Source organism: Anguilla anguilla, chromosome 5 (assembly GCF_013347855.1).
Source record: "Anguilla anguilla isolate fAngAng1 chromosome 5, fAngAng1.pri, whole genome shotgun sequence".
Lineage (NCBI taxonomy): Eukaryota > Metazoa > Chordata > Actinopteri > Anguilliformes > Anguillidae > Anguilla > Anguilla anguilla.
In genome coordinates this window covers 65,974,895-65,993,082 of record NC_049205.1, presented here as the reverse complement: position 1 = coordinate 65,993,082, position 18,188 = coordinate 65,974,895, and the positions used below count along the sequence as shown (strand labels likewise).

The 18,188-nt window shown below is 46.7% G+C and overlaps 1 protein-coding gene across 8 annotated transcripts in view; it reads right to left on the bottom strand.

The window, feature by feature from the left end:
* The window catches only part of ank2a (ankyrin 2a, neuronal), an 86,888-nt gene extending 71,345 nt beyond the window's left edge, over positions 1-15,543 (bottom strand). For 2 of the 8 annotated variants that reach the window (XM_035418158.1, XM_035418155.1), the window contains exons 1-3: positions 15,098-15,541; positions 1,891-1,992; positions 280-378 (exon numbers count right to left, since the gene is read on the bottom strand). In XM_035418158.1, coding sequence (XP_035274049.1) covers positions 280-378; positions 1,891-1,992; positions 15,098-15,163 — 267 coding nt within the window. In that variant the 5' untranslated portion in view covers positions 15,164-15,541. Of the gene's footprint in view, positions 1-279; positions 379-1,890; positions 1,993-13,829; positions 14,363-15,097 lie in introns of those variants that run through there. The other 6 variants (XM_035418159.1, XM_035418160.1, XM_035418157.1 and 3 more) reach the window with 5 other exon arrangements.
* Positions 15,544-18,188: the final 2,645 nt, after the last annotated feature.

The following is an 18,188-nucleotide window of genomic DNA, read 5'->3' as shown; positions in this document are numbered from 1 at the left end:
AGACTCATTACATCCTCTATAGTCCATTAGATCCATTACCTACAGACTCGTAACATTCTCTATAGACCATTAGATCCATTACCTGTAGACTCATTACATCTCTATAGAACATTTCCAAACAAATTTTTGTTCCTTGGAAAATTCAGAGCTGGCTCTCAATACCCTATGTGTGTGTGAGCACCGCCCACTTTAGTGTGAGCCCCGCCCACCATCGTGTGAGCCCCACCCACTTTAGTGATGGCCACGCCCCCTTGATGTCAGCCCCACCCCACAACACACCTTGGTAGCAGAGTCGACAGGCGTGGCTCTCTCCAGCAACTCCTCCACCAGCTCCACATGCCCCTCCTTTGCCGCCAGGTGCAGAGCATTCAGGCCGTTCTGAGGAGAGAACACGCCACCGCCAGGGTGAGGAACTGAACTCTATCTGCCTCTCCACCCCCCACCCTCCCAAAGCAACACCCTGCACACAGCACAGAGCAGCCTCCCACACTGTGCCTACTTACAACCAACATACCAATAGGAGATATCATTAACCCTACCGATGAACACCACTCAAATGGAGTGCGAAGCTGAGTGTGAGTGTGAAGCTGAGTGTGAGGCTGAGTGTGAAACTGAGTGTGAGTGTGAAACTGAGTGTGAAGTTGAGTGCGAAGTTGAGTGTGAGGCTGAGTGTGAAACTGAGTGTGAGGCTGAGTGTGAAGCTGAGTGTGACACTGAGTGTGTGGCTGAGTGTGAAGCTGAGTGTGAGGCTGAGTGTGAAGCTGAGTGTGAGGCTGAGTGTGAAGCTGAGTGTGAAGCTAACTGTGAGTGTGAAGCTGAGTGTAAGGCTGAGTGTGAGTGTGACTGAGCGTGAAGCTGAGTGTAAGTGTGAGGCTAAGTGTGAGGCTGAGTGTGAGTGTGAGGCTAAGTGTGAGGCTGAGCGTGAGTGTGAGGCTAAGTGTGAGGCTGAGTGTGAGTGTGAGGCTAAGTGTGAGGCTGAGCGTGAAGCTGAGTGTGAAGCTGAGTGTGTGGCTGAGCGTGTGGCTGAGTGTGTGGCTGAGTGTGTGGCTGAGCATGAGGCTGAGTGTGAAGCTACGTGTGTGGTTGAGCATTACATTACATTACATTACATTCATTTGGCAGACGCTTTTATCCAAAGCGACGTACAAAAAAAAAGCATGAGACTGAGTGTGTGGCTGAGCGTGAGGCTGAGTGTGTGGCTGAGCATGAGGCTGAGTGTGTGGCTGAGTGTGAAACTGAGTGTGTGGCTGAGTGTGAAGCTGAGTGTGAGGCTGAGTGTGTGGCTGAGTATGAGGCAGAGTGTGGAGCTGAGTGTGTGGCTGAGCATGAAGCTGAGTGTGAAGCTGAGTGTGAGGCTGAGTGTGAAACTGAGTGTGAGGCTGAGTGTGTGGCTGAGTGTGAGGCTGAGTGTGAAGCTGAGTGTGAAACTGAACCTGAGGTCATCTCTGGCAGGGAGCCCAACGCCTTGTTTTATCATGTAGTGATTGGCCGTTCTGCAGAAACCCATTAGTGTAATACAAAATATTAAATATTATCTCAAAATGATAGAGCATGTGAAAGCAAGTTTCACATCCAACAAGTTTCAACAGTTTCCGCAGTTTCAACAAGTGCATGTGTGTGTGCATGTGCGTGTGCATGTGTGTGTGTCTGCGTGCACGTGTGCATGTGTGTGTGTGTGAGCTACATAAAATGATTTTCTAATTGTACATGACAGTTATCATCTGTGTGGGTGACTGATCATTTGAAATTTATTAGTTTGAAAAAATTAACTGACCAACCTCTTAATGTAGTTAAGTAGAAGAATTTCACATTTTTTTTAAATGCACAGCCCAGTACGTTTGGACAGTCTTGCCTATCAGATCCAGAGACCGAGTGATGCTGGGCCCTTACCTGGTTACAGGTGTTGATGTCCACGCCCCTTTTCAGACATTCCAACACTTTCTCCAGGTTCCCAGCACGTGCTGCCCGCAGGAAACTGGTGTTGCTGTCCGACTGGGTGGGGGGGGGGTGGTGAGAGGGAAAGAAATCCACCAAATCCTTCAGTCTGTTTCATTATTCTTATCACTGTTTCTTGTGAGAAGATAACATTTAACTGTTTCTGATTCACAAATTCTGAAAACAAATGTCTTTTTCCTGTATCCCTAGCCCCATTGAGGTTAAGTGTGCCAATAGACAGAACCACCATTAGATAGAAGGGGAAAAAAGACCATAAAGAAAAATGCATCGAAGCAGAAAGAAGCTGTCCCTTGTGATTCAATCCCCGGCAGCAGTACTTCCGGCTTGGTCAGACATTCTTACAAACACAATTGGCAGTGTTCGCGGGTGGGAAGCCAGTGAGGGTATGAGTCCTGATCATTGCATTAAGAAAACTACGACTGGTTGGTCGGGGCGTCTGTTCAGCAGAGAGGGGATCCGGGGGAGATAGCATGAACCTGCGCGTTACGCTCTCCCAGTGAAACTGCTTGCTGTCAGGTGAAAAGAAGCGGCTGGCGACTCCACATGTATCGGAGGAGGCATGTGGTAGTCTACACCCTCCCCAGACCAACAGAGGATAGCACATCGACCAGGACTGTGTAATACACACGGGGAATTGGTATAACGACTAAACTGGGGAGAAAATGGGAGAAATTATCACTATCAGGGAAAAAATCAGCTAACACGGTACTCTTCCCTTTCGTCTCATTAAGGAACTGGTTCAACTCATCCAGGGAATACAGCGTACCGTCTCCCATTTGACTCACAGTGATCAACAAATTAATGGAAGGATCCGACAACATGCCATGATCATACAAATCACTCTGGTCCTCTGTCCCCTAACCTGTTGTACCTCTGCCATCTTCTCAGCTATGGGCGCATCCCTCAACACAGTAGTCGCTACAACATTCTCTTGAACAGCTGCACATATTACAGACTTATTACTAAGTGTAGTCTTTTTACACGTTCCCTAGCTGCGACCCTGTCCCCTTGCTCACCGGCTTAGCAACAGCTTTACCGGAGTCTGTGCCTTCCCTCGCCCCCGCAACAGCGGGCATCATAGCTGCATCATAGCTGCAACCGTCTCCGGTGTTTCCTTCTACCCCCGTTTTACTCCTGACGGCCCTGCCACCTCACTTCCACACAGGGGTAACTGTTCAACCATCTCCCTAATATCTTCAGTGGGCAGGTAAACATTTTATAGCCAATATCGCCACATTCAAAACACCTAAAACTATCAGTGCTAGCAAAAACTATGTAGGAGTTTTCAGCGTGCTTGCATCGAAATGCAATATCCAGCGTTTGAGATTTCAGAAACATGAAAATCTGCCTTCCAAAGGACAGAATGTGTTTTAACTCTGGACTTTTTTCATTGAGCTAGCAAACTCACCAAATCTGGACAATTCCTTCTCTAAAACTCATATCCCATTCTCGATCAAACGATTAACCAAACTTTCTTTCGTCAGAAAAATAGCAACGGATTTATTCATCCGTAATGCCGAGTAAAGTTGCTCGCTTTCTACCTGTTCCCCTACCACTAAGAACATCTTCCACTGACACATCACCATCGGGAACACACCTGAATCCAAGACGGAGCGTTTACGCTGCCCCGTCTGATTGAGACGCTATCCCGACCCCGTGGGCCCAAAACCCTCAAACAACGGCAATCCAAACCTCACTAACCTCAAACCAAATATAATCAGTAAATACAACAACTTAAAGAACACACTTTCACTGATGAAAAAAAGAAAAAAAGAGGAAAAAAAGGTCATATTAAAGGTAGAAAAGGGCACCCACCATCTCAGAGCTCACATCTCACCCCCAGAGAGCGAGAGAAAGAGACTGAGAGATGTAAAGAGAGAGCGAGGGAGATACAGAGGGAGATGTAGAGAGAGAGACAGAGAGAGATCAGCAGAACATTATATGACATTTACATTACATTTATTTGGCAGACGCTTTTATCCAAAGCAATGTACAATAAGTGCATACCTGAGGTCATTTGAACAAGTACATTAGGGCAGAGTTGGAAGAACATCACTCTGATGTGACTGCAGCAGTGCATTGTGGTTGTAGTGCTGCACTGATTAGTGTGGGGCCTATCCAGACTGGCCCGGGTCCAGTGGGCTGATTCCAGTAGCAGTTCCAGTCATCGGATCAGCCTCAGTAAGGCCCTTTTCCAGCTAGGTTCATGCTAAGTTTCATTTTCTGTGCTGCATTAGTTTACATTTCACACTGCTCCTCATCTAAGCTGTCTGAGAGCTATCTTATTTTTTTACTTTTGACTCAAAAAGGGATCCTGAACAGTTATCACCGAATGCACAAATAAAGCAAATCGCTGCTTTTTCTCAGACCCATTTTTGAAGCCGAGCAAGCACTCATTCATTAACACTGTCAGCCATTTCAATAAGGGAATAATTTAAATTTTGAGTATAAATAATAATTCAGGAACAATAAGTACTAAACAATTGAACCACAGTTTGGTTTAATGACCAGCAAATGGACCTCTTCAGTATTTCTTTGAACAACTGGCTGAAGTCATTGAATTGGACCATTTTGACTGATTTCTTAGCAGTTGATTTTTGGAGTTGTTGAAATATTTGGCTCCACACAGTGCAATATCCTGTTTAAATTAGAGCATAAACACAAGTTCAATGTCATCAAGACATTCTAGTACACCTGTGATAATTCCCTTGTATGAAAGATCCACCCGCTTGCATGTGTAGCATGTCCATGGTGTGTTCCCCTTGAAACTATGTCAGCTGCCATGGTCATTGACAAGTCTACACACTGTAAGGCTTTTAAATAGACTGCACCACATTACTGCTGGGTTTCAGGTCATTCAAAAAAATCAATTCTGACTTTGAGTAGTAATCTGCTGCACTACTGAGCATGTAATGTTCAGAATGGTCTCACACAGAACTAAGCGTGTAATGTTCAGAATGGTCTCACACAGAACTGAGTGTGTAATGTTCATGATGGTCTCACACAGTACTGAGCGTGTAATGTTCAGGATGGTCTCACATAGTACCGAGCATGTAATGTTCAGGATGGTCTCACACAGCTACTGAGCATGTAATGTTCAGGACGGTCTCACATAGTATCGAGCATGTAATGTTCATGAGTGTGTAATGTTCTCAGGGAACAGCATCTCTCTGCTAACATCATGGGCAGCACTTCCAAACTATAGCAAGGACCACTAGTCCTTCTGCATTAGAGCTCATGGGCAGTCTGATGCCCTGTGCGTAAGGCTAAACAAAACACTGCCGTGTGCAGCTCAATCAGCTCACAGTGAAACCAGAACAATAAGGAGACACGTTATGGTCTGTAAATACCCTCAGTATTATAACAGTGGGGAGTCATGGTGGTGCACTTTTGCCTGACAGCAAGATGGTCCTGGGTTCAAATCCGGCCTGGGCTTTTCTGTGTGGAGTTTGCATCTTCTCCCTGTGTTCACGTGGGCTTCCTCCGGGTATTCTGGTTTCCTCCCACAGTCCAAAGAAATGCAGGTAGGCTAATTGGAGACTATAAATTGCCCATAGGTATGAGTGTGTGAGTGAATGGTGTGTGTGCCCTGTGATAGATTGGGTGTATTTCTGCCTCTCGCCAAATCTACACTGGGATAGGCTCCAGCACCCCCCGCAACCCTGCCCAGGATAAGCGGGTATAGATAATGGCCAGACCCAGCCCAGGACAAGAAGGTATAGATAATGGATGGATGGATGGATGGATTATAACAGCGCAATCAGCGTATAATAACAGTGACGTATTATACCAGTAAGAGTATTATAGTGGTGCAGTCAATGAATTATAGCAGTGATGACAGTGTATTGGTTCAGGAACTGAAGTCTCTTACCATCACTGTGAGCTTCTGGCATGAATAAATGCAGGTTCCAGGGTACTGGACGTTTAAGTAACAACCCTGCTCCGTATAAACACAGTCCCCAGAGCAACAGTAGTTTGGGTAACAGCCCTGTCCTGTAGAAGTGGAGTTACCCAGGTAACAGTCCTGGCCTGTAAAAGCACAGTTACCCAGGTAACAGCCCTGGCCTGTAAAAGCACAGTTACCCAGGTAACAGTCCTGGCCTGTAAAAGCACAGTTACCCAGGTAACAGTCCTGTCCTGTAGAAGCAAAGTTACCCAGGTAACAGTCCTGCCCTGTAGAAGCGCAGTTGCCAGGGTAACAGTCATGTCCTGTAGAACCGCAGTTACCCAGGTAACAGTCCTGTCCTGTAGAAGTGCAATTGCCAGGGTAACTGTCCTGTCCTGGAGATGTACAGCTGCCAGGGTAACAGTCCTGTCCTGTAGAAGCACATTTACACAGGTAACAGTCCTGTCCTGTAGAAGCACAGTTACCCAGGTAACAGTCCTGTCCTGTAGAAGCAAAGTTACCCAGGTAACAGTCCTGCCCTGTAGAAACACAGTTGCCAGGGTAACAGTCATGTCCTGTAGAAGTGCAGTTACCCAGGTAACAGTCCTGTCCTGTAGAAGCGCAATTGCCAGGGTAACAGTCCTGTCCAGTAGAAGCGCAATTGCCAGGGTAACTGTCCTGTCCTGTAGAAGTGCAGTTGCCAGGGTAACAGTCCTGCCCTGTAGAAGTGCAGTTGCTAGGGGAACAGTCCTGCCCTGTAGAAGCAAAGTTACCAGGGGAACAGTCCTGCCTTGTAGGAGCAAAGTTACCAGGGTAACAGTCCTGTCCTGTAGAAGCACATTTAACAGGGTAACGGTCCTGTCCTGTAGAAGCACAGTCACCCTGGTAACAGTGGTCTGGGGAACGGTCCAGGTTAAGGTCACTCCCGACTGTGTTTATGCCCTTTTCCAAGCAACACATCTCACACACGGCTACGTTTCCCATAACGACGCTGAGCGGCGCACCATGTACAAAGAGACAGCTGAGTGAGACTCCTGGCTCCGCCCCTAACCATGTCTCTCCCCAGCTGCCCCTCCCCCCCCACTGCCAGCAGAGTGCGGGGTCTCCCCAAGGCTGCCTCAGAGAGACAGCGCCACATACCAACAGACAACAAAGGTCATGTGGATTCAAAGAAAAGAGGGCAGAAGAGTCTTTAGAAAGTGTGTGTGTGTGTGCCATCTATGGGTCACTGTGTTGCCCAAAGCTCTGGATATCGTTTTAATTTTCTATAAACAGTTCTGTATAAGGATCTGACCACAGCACAGACTGCTCATTGGCTCACAGAGTATAACCAGCTCACTGAATCAGGCAGAATAACCGGCCCACTGAATCTGGCAGAATATCCAGCTCACTGAATCAGGCAGAATAACCAGCTCACTGAATCAGGCAGTATAACCAGCTCACAGAATCAGGCAGTATAACCAGCTCACTGAATCAGGCAGAATAACCGGCCCACTGAATCAGGCAGTATAACCAGCTCACAGAATCAGGCAGAATAACCAGCACACTGAATTAGGCAGAATAACCAGCTCACTGAACCAGTCAGTATAACCAGCTCACTGAATCAGGCAGAATAACCAGCTCACTGAATCAGGCAGAATAACCAGCTCATTGAATCAGGCGCTACTGCCCTGTTGTGGTGTTGCAATATAGTGCAACACCACTAGAGGACATTGCAAATCTCCTTAAAGCCCCTGGTGGTGACATGTGCTTCCCACTGCAGTCAGAACAGCAAAAACCCTGCCCATCTTCCACTGCAGTCAGAACAGCAGAAAACCTGCCCATCTTCGCCACAGACTGAAGACTCACCTCTTCAGATTGCACCATGGTTCCACTGACCCCGTTATATAACCTAGGTACAGTTTAGTGGTAGGAAAATTGAAAGCATGTTGGGCTGAATGGCCAGCTTTCAGCATTATGTTATGTTGTTATGTTAAGATCAAATTTAACACACATACTGATTCTAACATTTCTTCCTTTGGGATAATTTTATTGGTGTAGTTCTGTAAAGACACCTGTCACCTATGATGCAATTCTATACCCAACCAGAGTTTTGCTGTTCTGAGACTACAGTCTGAAAGTGCTATGCCCCAATATGTCTCTAAATGGCCGTGCATAAAAACAGGGATTGATCGACTGATTGATTGCTTGAGCATGAACCTTCATGGACTGTCAGCATTGGGGGATACTGTGTTTTATGGGTATCAGCAGAACAGATAAGTGTTTTTAAGAGAGGGCAGCAAATGCTGATAATGGACTGATGGCACTATCAGTTTCTCTACGTGAAACAGTAATGGATCATTAAGACTTCATCCTGCATTCATTATTTATGGTAGCTGGTGTAGGTCTTTAAACAGTAAGTGCACTGACTCTAATACTGCGTTTGGTTAAAGTGAAACTCTTGTGCAGGTTGTGCTTTAAGTATTTACAAGGACATCTGTAATCTGCTAATGATCTTCCCTACCGGGAGTATCCAAACCCCCTCTGCAGAATTGCACTTCCACTGCCTTCCAACAGAGGGAGACAAATCAACAGTAGTTACATACACATATGGACACACACAAGCAGTAGAAGTCCCTTGGTGTATATATCTACTACACCTGCTGCACATATACCTGCTGCATATATACCTACTACACCTGCTGCACATACACCTGCTGCATATATACCTACTACACCTGCTGTACATACAGCCCTATACTAGCACTGAACCAGGACTGAGACAGCCCTATACTAGCACTAAAGCAGGACTGAGAGCCCTATACTAGCACTAAACCAGGACTGAGACAGCCCTATACTAGCACTAAACCAGGACTGAGACAGCCCTATACTAGCACTAAACCAGTACTGAGAGCCCTATACTAGCACTAAACCAGGACTGAGAGCCCTATACTAGCACTAAACCAGGACTGAGAGCCCTATACTAGCACTGAATCAGGACTGAGCCAGCCCTATACTAGCACTGAACCAGGACTGAGACAGCCCTATACTAGCACTAAACCAGGACTTTGAGCCCTATACTAGCACTGAACCAGGACTGAGACAGCCCTATACTAGCACTAAACCAGGACTGAGACAGCCCTACACTAGCACTGAACCAGGACTGAGAGCCCTATACTAGCACAAAACCAGGACTGAGACAGCCCTATACTGGCACTGAACCAGGACTGAGAGCCCTATACTAGCACTGAACCAGGACTGAGACAGCCCTATACTAGCACTGAACGAGAACTGAGACAGCCCTATACTAGCACTGAACCAGGACTGAGAGCCCTATACTAGCACTAAACCAGGACTGAGAGCCCTATACTAGCACTAAACCAGGACTGAGAGGCCTATACTAGCACTGAACCAGTACTGAGAGCCCTATACTAGTACTGAACCAGGACTGAGAGCCCTATACTAGCACTAATCCAGGACTGAGAGCCCTATACTAGCACTAAACCAGGACTGAGACAGCCCTATACTAGCACTAAACCAGGGCTGAGACAGCCCTACACTAGCACTAAACCAGGACTGAGACAACCCTATACTAGCACTAAACCAGTACTGAGAGCCCTATACTAGTACTGAACCAGGACTGAGACAGCCCTACACTAGCACTAAACCAGGGCTGAGACAGCCCTATACTAGCACTAAACCAGGGCTGAGACAGCCCTACACTAGCACTAAACCAGGACTGAGAGCCCTATACTAGCACTAATTCAGTACTGAGAGCACTATACTAGCACTGAACCAGGGCTGAGAGCCCTATACTAGCACTGAACCAGGGCTGAGACAGCCCTATACTAGTACTGAACCAGGACTGAGAGCCCTCTACTAGCACTGAACCAGGACTGAGAGCCCTATACTAGCACTAAACCAGGGCTGAGACAGCCCTACACTAGCACTAAACCAGTACTGAGAGCCCTATACTAGCACTGACCCAGTACTGAGAGCCCTATACTAGCACTGAACCAGGACTGAGAGCCCTATACTAGCACAAAACCAGGACTGAGACAGCCCTATACTAGCACTGAACCAGGACTGAGAGCCCTATACTAGCACTGAACCAGGACTGAGACAGCCCTATACTAGCACTAAACCAGGACTGAGACAGCCCTATACTAGCACTAAACCAGGGCTGAGACAGCCCTACACTAGCACTAAATCAGGACTGAGACAACCCTATACTAGCACTAAACCAGTACTGAGAGCCCTATACTAGTACTGAACCAGGACTGAGACAGCCCTACACTAGCACTAAACCAGGGCTGAGACAGCCCTATACTAGCACTAAACCAGGGCTGAGACAGCCCTACACTAGCACTAAACCAGGACTGAGAGCCCTATACTAGCACTAATTCAGTACTGAGAGCACTATACTAGCACTGAACCAGGGCTGAGAGCCCTATACTAGCACTGAACCAGGGCTGAGACAGCCCTATACTAGTACTGAACCAGGACTGAGAGCCCTCTACTAGCACTGAACCAGGACTGAGAGCCCTATACTAGCACTAAACCAGGGCTGAGACAGCCCTACACTAGCACTAAACCAGTACTGAGAGCCCAATACTAGCACTGAACCAGTACTGAGAGCCCTATACTAGCACTGAACCAGGACTGAGAGCCCTATACTAGCACTAAACCAGGACTGAGACAGCCCTATACTAGCACTTAACCAGGACTGAGACAGCCCTATACTAGCACTGAACCAGAACTGAGACAGCCCTATACTAGCACTGAACCAGAACTGAGAGCCCTATACTAGCACTGAACCAGGACTGAGACAGCCCTATACTAGCACTAAACCAGGACTGAGAGCCCTATACTAGCACTGAACCAGGACTGAGAGCCCTATACTAGCACTGAACCAGGACTGAGACAGCCCTATACTAGCACTAAACCAGGACTGAGAGCCCTATACTAGCACTAAACCAGGACTGAGACAGCCCTATACTAGCACTAAACCAGGGCTGAGAGCCCTATACTAGCACTAAACCAGGACTGAGAGCCCTATACTAGCACTAAACCAGGACTGAGACAGCCCTATACTAGCACTGAACCAGGACTGAGAGCCCTATACTAGCACTGAACCAGGACTGAGACAGCCCTATACTAGCACTGAACCAGAACTGAGACAGCCCTATACTAGCACTGAACCAGGACTGAGAGCCCTATACTAGCACTAAACCAGGACTGAGAGCCCTATACTAGCACTAAACCAGGACTGAGAGGCCTATACTAGCACTGAACCAGTACTGAGAGCCCTATACTAGTACTGAACCAGGACTGAGAGCCCTATACTAGCACTAATCCAGGACTGAGAGCCCTATACTAGCACTAAATCAGGACTGAGACAACCCTATACTAGCACTAAACCAGTACTGAGAGCCCTATACTAGTACTGAACCAGGGCTGAGACAGCCCTACACTAGCACTAAACCAGGACTGAGAGCCCTATACTAGCACTAATTCAGTACTGAGAGCACTATACTAGCACTGAACCAGGGCTGAGAGCCCTATACTAGCACTGAACCAGGGCTGAGACAGCCCTATACTAGTACTGAACCAGGACTGAGAGCCCTCTACTAGCACTGAACCAGGACTGAGAGCCCTATACTAGCACTAAACCAGGGCTGAGACAGCCCTACACTAGCACTAAACCAGTACTGAGAGCCCAATACTAGCACTGAACCAGTACTGAGAGCCCTATACTAGCACTGAACCAGGACTGACAGCCCTATACTAGCACTAAACCAGGACTGAGACAGCCCTATACTAGCACTTAACCAGGACTGAGACAGCCCTATACTAGCACTGAACCAGAACTGAGACAGCCCTATACTAGCACTGAACCAGAACTGAGAGCCCTATACTAGCACTGAACCAGGTCTGAGACAGCCCTATACTAGCACTAAACCAGGACTGAGAGCCCTATACTAGCACTGAACCAGGACTGAGAGCCCTATACTAGCACTGAACCAGGACTGAGACAGCCCTATACTAGCACTAAACCAGGACTGAGAGCCCTATACTAGCACTAAACCAGGACTGAGACAGCCCTATACTAGCACTAAACCAGGGCTGAGAGCCCTATACTAGCACTAAACCAGGACTGAGAGCCCTATACTAGCACTAAACCAGGACTGAGACAGCCCTATACTAGCACTGAACCAGGACTGAGACAGCCCTATACTAGCACTAAACCAGGGCTGAGACAGCCCTATACTAGCACTAAACCAGGGCTGAGACAGCCCTACACTAGCACTAAACCAGGACTGAGAGCCCTATACTAGCACTGAACCAGGACTGAGACAGCCCTATACTAGCACTAAACCAGGGCTGAGACAGCCCTATACTAGCACTGAACCAGGACTGAGACAGCCCTATACTAGCACTAAACCAGGGCTGAGACAGCCCTATACTAGCACTAAACCAGGGCTGAGACAGCCCTACACTAGCACTAAACCAGGACTGAGAGCCCTATACTAGCACTGAACCAGGACTGGGACAGCTCTACACTTGCACTAAACCAGGGCGGAGACAGCCCTATACTAGCACTGAACCAGGACTGAGAGCCCTATACTAGCACTGAACCAGGGCTGATCACCTCACCAGTATCCTCACCTTTCACAGCTTCTGCTGTGAATTAGAGAAACAGCTTTAGATCAGTATTTGCAGCCCAGTCGCTTCTGGGAATCTAACCTAACCTGGCCCTTTTCAGTGCTGTCTCAGAACATCCACATATAAATAATCATTCAACCAAAAATCACTCCGCAACAAGCCTTTAAACCCTACAGATGCATCATGACTCAGTGATTTAGAAACTGTTTTAATGACAATAAGGCAGGGCTGTGTAGGGTTCCTCCTTGAGCAGAAAGGAACCCGATGAAGATGTTTCACATTTTGAGGCAGCTCTGGGTTTTGACAGGCTCTTCTGGGGGCTCTTCACTTTACTCCAGCTGTCTAATGGCAGCATAAATATACGTCCCATTACACGTTCACAGGAACCTCCTGAGAATCTATATAACGGAATGGCTGGGGAAACTAAAGGATTCAAGAAACAGCTGTACGGGTTTTACCCCATAACTTTCAGGTAGAAACAGCATTCACCTAAAGCTCACACCTGTCAGCAAACACATCTCAGCCACTCATATAATAGAGAGGGTTTTAGTGGGAGTTTCTAATGGCGGGTTCTTGATTAGAGCAGCCAGTCTGGTTTGCTCAGCTCATGTTTTATTGAGGGGCTGTGCTTGTTTGTATGATTAAGCAAAGTGCAGAGTCTAGAAAGACATCAATAACAGAGAGCCCTGCATTATGGCCCATAATGCAACAGAATAGATTTCTGCTGTACAGAATAATGTGATCAAGCCAAAGTCACCATTAGCAACTTCCTGTAAGTCACATGACTAGTCGTCTAATTGTACAAGAAGAGACAAGCCACTTTGCCCGTCTGATCACCAAATCCAATACAGGAACGAACATGTGCACACACACACAAACACAGACACACAGTCCACTGTGCACCATTGAAGAGGTAGCTGGTGAGATGTTTATTAGCAGACAGGCTGGTGTTTGACTTGTTTATTAGTAGGTAGGCATACAATACAGCTAGAACACATTTAATCCCTCGTTTCAGTCTACACTGTGAGAAAATTTCATATTTACATCTCCATATCTTCCTGATCTATAAATATCTACAGTACCTTGTGCTACGGCATCATTCCAGTATGGCCATGGCAGTATTAACAAACCTTTAATTTTTCACCTTTACTCCACTATCATTCACACACACACACACACACACATTTCCGTGATGTTTTTTTAAATTTCCCACAGGAGGTAAATGTATTTGATGCCAACCCTAACGAACATCTGAATAATCGTGTCATCATCGCAGCAACGTCTGTCAATAGCACCAGCTTAATTCTGTAGCGTAAATCATCCCCAAATCACTGCACATTACCTGGGTGAGCATACGTGTTATCTGCCGTCTCCTCCCTGCATCACCATTTTCTTCTGCTACAAGTAGGATGGGCCATTACAGAGATGCAGTCCTGTGTGTCGGCCGCTGATAGACGCTATTAAGTCAACGTAAAGCACAACTCAAAAAACGCAACTTGACTGAAACCTGACAGAATTCCTGATTGTAGCCTAACTGAAAAAAATCACATTTTTCTTTTTATTTGCCTCTAGTCAGCTGGACCGCCAGTGTTATAAAACGGGCTTGGAGAGAGCGAATCTCCGCGCCAATAAAACCGTTTCAAAGATTCTGTAGCAAACCTCGTCCGACCTTAGCTCGCCGTGAGTCGGGTATAGGGATACAATATCGATAATGCTCTATCTGCATTAGTCCACACAGGTCGGCTGAGGAAATAAATAGCATGCTATAACACTGCGGGTCATCGATGTAACACACACCATCCAGACATCTGAGGGGAATATGATCCTTGTATAGCCTAATTATCACCCTGCTTAAAACTGTGAAACGACAAGCGGGTGTACCATACAGCAAACAGAACGATGGAAAGCCGAACCCCCCCCCCCCCTCCCGTCGCAGGGAGATACGGGGCGAGGGGGCTACCCACTTGAACGCGATGCAGCTGGGTGGCACTACGCCACAGAGGCTGCCCGTGGAACCAGTCCTGCGGAGACTGTTGTAAAGATCGCAGACAAACAGGGCTGTAATACCTCGACACTGGTCGCTACGTTAGAAGCTAGATAAAGCCACCTCTTCACAAGGGTGAATGGAACTGACGTTCGGTTTTATTTCCTTCTTAAGAATACGACTAGTTAAACACGCTGCGAATTCTTCGATGCGTCAGAGCTCGGTGACCCTGACGTGTGACTTCAGCTCGATGTTTGTAAACACGCACGGTGGATAGAGCTAATCCCCGCTTCACATAGTCAACATTGTAAGAAATCAATTATTCTCATAAAAAATACAACCAGCTTTAATGAGTGAATAATACAGGACAGTTTTGTTTTTCACGAGTAGTGCACTTGGGCAGAGCACCTTGAAGATTTGGTAACCAGGGCAACGCCTTTACTATCCTCCCTCTGCATGCAGCACAACAGAGATGCGGCTTGCGATCCCGATAACTACCGAGGTTCCATCCATCAGACTCGACTTGCAGTACGTCCCCACGTGTCCTTAGTGGCTTAGTGAAGGAAAATTGAGAAACAGGCTATGTTTTTCCTGGTATCATTGTGAATTGCGTTCGCTTGACCTACCTGACGAATGCGGTGCTGGTCTGTTGGAGACGTTTCTTCCGGCGATGTGAAGGTGGGAGTAGCCATGTTCCAGACTGTCAGTGTCGTTCAACCGACACTTATGGTTTTTTAACATTCGGTCTCGGTGCGGCACCGGGCGGCTGATAGCAAACCAGGCCGAACACTGGGCTCCGGTCCTTGCTTCAGTATCCCGGTACACAGTCCCAGCGCATACTGCGACTCAGACGTCCAGTGCGAATGCCCAGCAGACAGGAAGGTGGGACGACCTTTACCAGAAGTGTGTGAGCGCTCCCGTCTGACACAGCCGCGCGAGCTGTAAACTGCAGCACTGCACCTTGAATGAAACGGTTCCCGCACAGACCCGCACAGCGCTGGCACCGACGAGGTCACGGGCACGGCAGAATAGAGATGCACGGGTTAACGAGCCCCTCCTCTTCGTAATTGAATTCCAGCAACCTAATTAACATATGTATTCACAAAAATGTAAACATACATGGCATTATTCAAATATGTTGTCTAATATAAAGCGGGAATAAATAGTGTGCAGCAGATTATCTAAATACACTTTTTATTATGTTGTCCAGGATTTGCCTGCTTCGATAGCAGCTGCTACAGATTTGCACATTGTGTCCAAATGTGGGCAATAATAAAACTGTTAATAAACAAATACAGCTCTGCAATGCCAGTATGTAAATGGCCATTAAGCAGGTCTGTATCAGGATCAGCCCCAGATGAGCCAGGGTATGAGGAAACAATCAAACTGGTCCTGAATCAGAGTGAGGCAGCTCTGTTTGTGCATCTGTAGCCAGACCCAGGGAAATCACATTCTGAACTGGCTTCTTAAACTAGCTCCTCTCTGGATGTTGATCCTCTCCTTGACCTCAACAGAAAGAGCAGGTGATTTGTAGGGTGCACCTCAGGGGGGTATGCCCCCCCAAAGGGAACATGCTAATCTATGTCACCTGTCACTAGGCAACAGAATATCAGCCTGCCACCTAGACCAGTTTATGGTGATCCACCCCTGACAGCCACAGTAGAGCACTGCAATTTGCTGTAGAGCCATGTAGACCTCATATCTGTTCACTAATGTTATCACACTCTCCTGCATTAAAACAATAATTACAAGATAAAAGGAAAGCTAATGAGCCAAACCTGCTTTGAGTAAAAATAATCAGTATGAAGACTAAACTACATGTGTTCTTCCTTCTGTGCTCACATCTCATCTGAGGGGTTACTGAGCTGAAGCTGATTTTAGAGACCAGCAGGTCTAACGCTCCTCTCACTATTGTTAGGCTGGCGGTCTAACACTCCTCTCTCCAGCGTTGGCGAGTTGGCGGTATTTTCTCAGGTTTAACGCTCCTCTCTCCAGCGTTAGGCGGGTTGGCGGTATTTTCTCAGGTCTAACGCTCCTCTCTCCAGCATTAGGCGGGTTGGCGGTATTTTCTCAGGTCTAACGCTCCTCTCATTAGCCTTAGGCGTGCGCACGCTGGTGCTAATTCTGTTAGCGGTGTGGGGGTGGGATGCTGACGGGGTAATGGCCTAAGAAGCCTCAGCACTGAGTGCTGATATGGGCTGGAGGTCCTGACTCACTCTCACTTCCTGCCTCAGATCAGGCAAACGCATGGCTAAGACTAGCCAACCTCAGCTCTGGCAGAGACTGCTGCATACAGAGCTGACTTTTTTTCCCGAATCCGAATAATAATGAGCAACTTCGGGTAGAAGAAATATCTGTTTCCATCGCATTATTCGTGCTTTCCCGAATACAGTATTCGGATTCGGATACATCCCTACTGGAGAGATGGTTTTTTCTCCATGTGGAAATACTAAAGGTAGCTTATCCCCCCATCAGATTCCACTTCAGCATTTCAGATAAGCTTCTCTCAGCAGAATTCTGTAGTCCCCTTTATCCAAGAACATTCTGTCATGGGGGGGCGAGAAATGCAACAAAAGCCTGCCCTGCACCAAGCACACATGTTCATGTGTTTCTTTCAACAATTTTCTGCTATTTCACTGAAGTCTAGGATTGGACGTCTAGCCTTAATATATGCACTTCCAAATTTCTGGATAACAGCATTTGCTAAATATACGATTGTAAATGTAACCTTTCTTTAATGTGGAAACCAAACAGTGATGTGCATGCAGGAAAAAAACCACTTAGCTACAGAGCCTTATTCCTTTTTGAAAAGCAACTGAATTATTGACATTTATCAGCTGTCCAATCAGTAACAGAGCAGCAGACATGGAGAGGCTCTGAGGTGGGCTCCAGCTCCATTAGACCTCTGGCATAGCCAGCTAGGGGCCCATTAGTCTTCATTAGTGTGTAATATAGGTTGTAACGATGTGTCCTGATGTGGAATAGTACTGCAGAAGTAGCCCTGCACTTGAGAGATCTGCACTCCTATGGCGTAAGGGAGCAGGAAAGCAATGTTTTTTCTATGCTTCTTCCAGGAGAAAAACGTGAAGAAAAACAAGACACTGCCTACTCTACCATTTCACACTGGAGATAGGCAATACAACAGGTTTGGTGGAATTAGTGAGCCAACTGCTAACATGGATTCTAAGCTGGAACATTCCAAAACATTCAGATGGGAAAGCTTTAGCTCAAGCAAATATGGTGTAATTCTATTAAGCAGTTCTATTTAATTATGTACCTTTTTAACGGGAATGTGGTCTTTCTCAGATCTGAAGCCAATTCCTGGTGACCTTTTGCCATGATCTACACTAAATGAACAGCCAGTGAAGTGTGGGTGGGGTCCTACAGGGCTACAGCAACATGTCGATGAAGACCGTGCCCATCTACTACGTCTGCCCTCTGGTGGCAGTATGATGAATAACCATTCCATTCAGACTGATTATTGTAACACACCCCTAGGTTATGAAAACATTCTTTGAAAATATGTGTAGTTGTGTGTTGAGTTTTTTTTTTCTTTTTAATTGGCTGGATTTTTATTAATTATGCAAAAATTTAAGAATTGAATACAAATCCCAATATGTAGTTACAAACTGTGTCCATCACTGTGCTACATATACTTGGAATTCAAATCATTTAAGAGTTTAATTTGAGGATGTGGCAAGTGGGTATCCTTACATG